The sequence below is a fragment of the Culex quinquefasciatus genome, chromosome 2 (assembly GCF_015732765.1).
Source record: "Culex quinquefasciatus strain JHB chromosome 2, VPISU_Cqui_1.0_pri_paternal, whole genome shotgun sequence".
In the NCBI taxonomy this organism is placed as follows: Eukaryota; Metazoa; Arthropoda; class Insecta; order Diptera; family Culicidae; genus Culex; species Culex quinquefasciatus.
The window spans coordinates 100,796,972-100,803,935 of NC_051862.1; the positions used below are offsets into that span (position 1 = coordinate 100,796,972).

General features: G+C 46.5%; 1 protein-coding gene across 1 annotated transcript; it reads left to right on the plus strand.

The window, feature by feature from the left end:
- Positions 1–939: 939 nt before the first annotated feature.
- On the plus strand, positions 940–2,383 carry LOC119767180. The gene is made up of 2 exons (XM_038255102.1): positions 940–1,816; positions 2,057–2,383. The coding sequence occupies exon 1, from the start codon at positions 1,278–1,280 to the stop codon at positions 1,782–1,784; it is 507 nt and encodes a 168-aa protein (XP_038111030.1). The 5' UTR covers positions 940–1,277; the 3' UTR covers positions 1,785–1,816; positions 2,057–2,383.
- Positions 2,384–6,964: the final 4,581 nt, after the last annotated feature.

The window sequence follows — 6,964 nt, forward strand, 5'->3', positions numbered from 1 at the left end:
CTGGACATGAAATTTGACATTTCGGCAGTAGTGGCCACAATCCGGAGTGGCCGGAGGCCCCGCGGATGTTCCGATGGGGGGACATTTGCCGAACCGTAAGAGTTGGGGCAATATGGGTATCAAACTTTAGGGATTTTGATACTGGACATGAAATTTGACATTTTGGCAGTAGTGGCCACCACCTGGAGTGTCCGGAGGCCCCGGGGATGTTCCGATGGGGGGACATTTGCCGGACCGTAAGAGTTGGGGCAATATGGGTATCAAACTTTAGGGATTTTGATACTGGACATGAAATTTGACATTTTGGCAGTAGTGGCCACCACCTGGAGTGTCCGGAGGCCCGGGGATGTTCCGATGGGGGACATTTGCCGGACCGTAAGAGTTGGGGCAATATGGGTATCAAACTTAATGATTTTGATACTGGACATAAAAAGTTGCATTTGGCCATTATCTGAAATTAAGCAGTTAAAATATGCTAATGCTAAGCAGTTAAAATATATTGCTTATTAGGCAGGAAGTAATAAATAGACTACTGCAATGCACATTTTTGTGCCACTGTGAAAATCTGTTTCTGGAAATTTAGAATAACTATCTCGTAATCATTAAGAGCCCTGTAAAGGGTAGTTTTTAATGTCTGCTGTTCAAATTTCCTTTACTGCCGCCGATTGCTTGCAACAGCCTTGCAAAAACATTCCCGCATCTTGGTAACTTTCGAGTGGTGAAGGAAAGTAAACTGATTTCACTTCGATTTCTATTTCAGCTTTCAGCTTAGTTCGATAGGACGGTTATTATAAGGGGGGAATTTGGACCGGACATTCTAATCGAAAATTTCAACAATCATCTTGCAAAGTTCTTTGTCATACTGGTCATGTGTAACATAACCACCTGCACCTTTTTATGTTTTTGAAACGATTTATATACAGTTTCGTTTACCCGGTTCATCGAAAGTACCTTGCATAGGTAAAATTTAAGCATATCTCGAGTTTTTTAAAGGTCCTATAAGCTATTGTGTTTCAACGAAACGTGGAAGCTGGCGACGAAGACCGAAGCGGAAGACGGACGGAACGTTCGAGGCGGTTGAGGAGGAAACGGATCTTCGGGCGAGGCTCAAGATCATCACTTTGATCGATCCGTCGCTGTACGTCCACATCGAGAACGAGGAATCTGCGCGGACAGCCTGGGACAGTCTGGAGAACGCGTTCAAAGAAAAGGGCCTGGTCCAACAGGTCGGCCTTCTCCACAAGCTTCTCCGTTTGACCCTGGAAGCGTGCAGTTCGATGGAGGATTACGTGAATCAGGTGATTTCTGCCACGAACCAGCTCAGGAACGCGGATTTCAACATCCCGGATCTGTGGGTCGGAATGCTCCTGCTCGCGGGACTTCCGAAGGATTTCAAGCCCATGATCATGGCGTTGCAGAGTTCCGGCGTGGCCATCACCGGGGATGTCATAAAAACCAAGCTTCTCCAGGAGGAGAAAGTTTTCTATGGCAAAAAGCAAAACAGTCCGGCTTTCGCAACCACCAAACAACCTGGTCAAAAGCAGCAGCAGCCTACTTCGTCCAAAGGTCCCAAGTGCAGGAAGTGTCAAAAGTTTGGCCACATCGCTAAGGACTGCAAGGACAACAAGGAGCAGAAGATAGGTGGCAGCACGTTTTGCACCGTGCTTTCGACGTTCGATTTGGGCGACGCCGATGACTGGATCTTCGACTCGGCCGCGTACGCTCACATGACGGCCAACAGGAGCATGCTGTTCCGGCGGCAAGAACAGCGTGACGGTCAGTGAAGTGCAGTTGATTCCGTCGATTGCGGCGAACCTTCACGCAGAAAAATAAGGCATATTTGAATCAACAAAACGTTTTGTTGGTTTGAAAATCAGGATTTTTGTTGAATCAACGCTAAATGTCCAAGTAACTTTTTCAAAACAACAAAAGATTTTTGTGGAATTGAGAAAATCAAGGTTTGTTTCAACACAAAATCGGCGTTGATTATATTCAACAAAAATTTTGTTGAATCAAACCTCGTACAGGCTGATTCTACAAAACATTTTTCTGCGTGTTCTCTCCGTGAGCAAGATTGTGGAGAAGGGTTACACGGTGAACTTCACGAACCGAGGATGTGAGGTGTTCAACTCCGACGGCGACCTGGTAGCGACTGAGAGCCACGTCAACAACCAGTTCATGTTTTATGTTTTATGTTTTATATGAGGGAAAAGCCCGTTTGAGTGGAACGCCTACCGATGGGTCCTTCTCAAATAGGCACAAAACCTCTTACTTTTTTATTATCAACAGATTTTACAATCCAAATGACATAGAGGATATATACAATCAAACTTAAGCTAACAAACTAAACTAGCACAATGTAAAAATAAATAAATAAATAAAGCTAACTAAAAATAAACCGGTCTAGACCTTTGTCAAAACACATATGCTTCCCTGAGAAAATTAAAAATATCATGCTTCAGACGGGGAGGAGACAAATGGAAATCGAAAAAGGGGTAACAACGTTCAAAAACCCTGCACATACTAGAAACAGGTTCATTGAAGGCATAATTTGTACGGGCTCCAGGTATAACGAGAAAAGAGTGTGAGCGAAGCACCCGGCGTCTAATGTTGACGTTCAGTTCACTCGTAAGAAAAGGACAGTTGATGTTTGATCGGAAAAGGTCAGCAACAAAAAAGGCTTTAGCAGCTTCTCTACGAACACTCAAAGGATCGAGGTGGAGCATAGAGCAACGAGTTTCGTTATTTGGACACTCACCAAGATGTCTTAAAGCAAATCTTGTAAATTTACGTTGAATCGCTTCGATTCGTCCAATGTCATTATGATAATATGGAGCCCACACAACAGAACCGTACTCTAGGGTGGAGCGAACTAAGGAAAGATAGAGAATTTTTAGGCAATTGACGTCGCGAAAATATTTGGTCATTCTAAAAATCATTCCTAGCTGTTTAGAAGCCTTCGAGCACAAATAGGAAATGTGGTTTTTAAAAGAAAGCTTCGAATCCAACAACACGCCTAAATCCTTGACAAAAGAGTCACGAGTAAGTGGGTTACCAAGAATTTTGTAACTGAAAAACGTTGGGCAGCGTTTACGGGTGAATGTAATTGTCGAACATTTAGAAGGATTGAGAACCATCTGATTCAAGCGGCACCAGTCAGCAAATAAATCAACCTGAGCTTGCAAATCTTCCATGTCAGTAGGCCTCTTAATTATAGCATACAATTTAAAATCGTCAGCGTAGCATAGTTTAGGACAGTGAAGCAGGAAATTAACATCGTTTATATACAACAGGAAAAAAAACGGCCCTAAATGACAAAGGCTTCTGGGCTGAAGCTGTGTCAACCGCAGTGTACCTGATCAACCGATCGCCAACCCGTGGTCACGAGATGACCCCTGAGGAAGCCTGGACTGGTAAGAAACCGAACCTTTCGCATCTTCGTGTCTTTGGCACAAAGGCCATGGTCCAGATTCCGAAGCAAAAACGTCGCAAGTGGGACGCCAAATCCCACGAATGCATCCTTACCGGTTTTGACGAAGAAACCAAGGGATACCGGTTGTACGACCCGAAGCAGAAGACGACGCTGATAAGTCGCGAGGTGATTTTCCTGGACGAAGGAGTTGCCGAACGCGGCGAGGTAGCAGCGCAGCAGGTCAAGCCGATCCCGGTGATAACGCTGGACGTTTTGGACTTCGGAGAGACAAGGTTGCAGCCGGCTCCGGCGGAGCCTGTTCCGGTCCCCAGATCGGACGATGAAGACGAGGAGGAGCAGTCTGAAACTGACTCGAGCGGTGAGAGCGATTCATCCACGGGAACGTTGACCGACCTTGTGCTCCCTCCGCAACAATCTTCACAACCAGCTCGATCACAGCTGTTGAGGCGCAGCGGACGGGAGCACGCGTTACCAGGCAAGTACAAAGATTTCTCTGTCAAGTGCCCTGGTCTCCCCGGTTTCAACCCTCCACAGGCTGCTGCATCTGAGGACGAGTTCCCTGGTTCCTTGGAGGACGACTACGAATCGGCCGATGAACACGGCTTCGCGGCGATGGCAGCCGGGTCTGATGTCGACGACCCTGTTACGTTCCAAGAGGCGCTGAAACGAGACGACCGTGATTGCTGGAAACGGGCCATGCAGGAGGAGTTCCAGGCCCTGGTCGACAACAACACGTGGACGCTCGCTGAGCTGCCGAGAGGACGGAAGGCCATCAAGTGCAAGTGGGTTTTCAAAACCAAGCACGATGCCGAAGGACGAGTGCAGCGGCACAAGGCGCGGCTGGTCATAAAGGGCTACTCGCAGCGAAAAGGGGTAGACTTCGACGAAACTTACGCCCTGGTCGTTCGATACAGTTCGCTTCGGTACCTGTTCGCCCTGGCCGCGAAGCACGACCTGGCTGTGGATCAAATGGACGCCGGGACTGCATTCCTCCAAGGAGACCTACAGGAGCAGCCACCATTTTTCACCGACGGTGAACAGAAGTCGCTGGTCTGCAAGCTGAACAAGGCGCTGTACGGGCTCAAGCAGTCGAGAAGAGTCTGGAATCAGAAGCTGGACGCAGCTCTGAAGAAGTTTGGACTGGCCCCGACGAAGTACGATCCGTGGGTTTACCTCAGCAAGAGCGATGGCAACATCCTGATCGTGACCATCTACGTCGACGACCTGATGATCTTCAGCAACAACAGCGCAAGGACGAACAAGCTGAAGAAGCAGCTCAGCAGCCACTTTCGCACGAAGGACTTGGAAGCCGCGAAGCACTGCCTCGGAATCCGGATCGAGAGGATGGCAGATGGAATCGCCCTGGACCAGGAAGCGTACATCGAATCCGTTCTGAAGCGGTTCAACATGAGTGAGTGCAAGCCGGTCAGCATCCCGATGAACGCGAGCGAGAAGTTGTCGAACGAGATGAGCCCGAAGACCGAGGCCGAGACCGCGCTGATGAAAGACGTCTCTTATCAAGAAGCGGTCGGCTGCCTCATGTATCGGGCCTAGAGCACGCGGCCGGATATCCTGTTCGCGGTCAACACCCTGAGCCGGTTCAACCGGAACCCGGGACCGAAGCACTGGAACGCGGTGAAGCACCTGCTGCGATACCTTCGCGGCACAGCTACGCGCAGGCTGGAGTACAAGCGGGACGCTGAGTCGGAGATTGTCGGCTACTGCGATGCTGACTGGGGATCGGACCCGGACGAGCGCAAATCCACAAGCGGATACATTTTCCTGGCGCAAGGAGGAGCGATTTCGTGGTCCTGCAAGAAACAACCCACGGTAGCGCTCTCGACCTGCGAAGCCGAGTACATGGCGGTGTCTGCGGCTATCCAGGAAGCGTCGTGGTGGCGCGGGATCTCAACGCTGCTCGGATCCAACCAACCGATCAAAATTCGGTGCGACAACCAAAGTTGTATCGCCATCGCCAAGAACGGTGGCTACAACCCCCGCACGAAGCACATCGACATCCGGCATCACTACATCCGGGATTTCCTCGAGAAAGGTGTGCTTAAGCTGGAGTACGTGAGCACGGACAACCAGATTGCCGATGGACTCACGAAGCCGTTGTAGAGGATGAAGCTGGAAGTGAACAGGAGTTCAATGGGCATCTCTTCATCTTCAGGAGGAGTGTTGCAGTGAGAAGATTGAAGCAAGCCATGAATTGAAGCTGTACTGTACTGCCCATGTTCGCATAAATGTCCCATATGCAAAAACAGCAAGCTGAGAAAAACGCATTTGAAGTTTGTCCCATACATAAAGCTACGTGTTAAATTTTCGCGAAAAAACTGGATTTCCTCCTGATATCTAGAACAAAGTACTGGATGTTATAGGCTCTATCGAAAGAGCACACAATTTTGAATCAAACTACATCAATAACTCGAAATCGATGAAAATGCATATGGGACATTTATGCGATCAGGGGCAGTGTACTTCCAAACTATTACAATTCTAACTATCTTACAATAAACACACTACAGTCATCCCACATATTCGGAACACCCACAAATTCGAAACACTTTTATGATAATTTGTCAATAGCATGCCAAAAGTAGCTTATCTGTCCACCTTACTATTTTTAGAAACTTCGTTTGGACATTATCTTGCTATTTCACTAGTAAAAGTAGTACTTTTTGAACAAAAAACTTCATTCCAAGACTATTTTGTACAGAGCACCAAAACACTGCCTTCAAATGGCCTGTTTCATAATTGTGGGATGTTATTGTGCCTCCCACAATTGTGGAACACCTGAATTTAACTGATATTTTCACAAACAAAGTTATCAAACCATGTATAAATCATGACTAAGCTTGAGTTTCATTGGTTTCAGTGTGTGAAGTCATTATTTGGTAATAAATATGTACTCCTGGAGAGATCCAAAGTTTGTTTACATTCGTAAGAAAAAAGTGTTCCGAATTTGTGGATTTCAAGGGTCAAAGTAATTCTTCAAAAACTTCATATAAAAGTTAAAATTTGCAGATGTTCGATACAGCATTCGAAAGATCGCAAGAAAAGCTTTCAAATGAAGGTAAAAGCGAATCATTAAGTTCAATGATCGATTTGCCATGATTTTTTGAACATTGGCCGATCTGGAAACCGTTCCGAATATGTGGGATGACTGTACTAAAGCGTACTCTCGATAGTTTTTCAATTATCTAACTAACGACGTGTCACATGGTGGACCCGGACATCATTTTCATCGAAACATCTTACAAAAACCACCTTTTTACAATCTTCCGGACATTTGTTAAAATCGGTGGGTATACGAGGTTGAATTAGGAAGTTCATTTTTCGAGTGATTGTATAGCCTTTCCTCAGTAAGGTGAGGAAGGCAAAACTCTAGATATCGTCTCTGTATCCAACAAAAAACATGGGAAATAAACATTCGGCCTTTAATAAATATTTTACAAAAACTCAAATTGATGATCGGTGTAACTAAAGCAATGAGCTATTTTCTCTCTGTAAGAATAAAAAAACTCGAAA

What these genes read in the sequence shown, in the direction of transcription:
- LOC119767180 (XM_038255102.1), top strand. Translation starts at nt 1,278, where the DNA reads ATGGAGGATTACGTGAATCAGGTGATTTCTGCCACGAACCAGCTCAGG.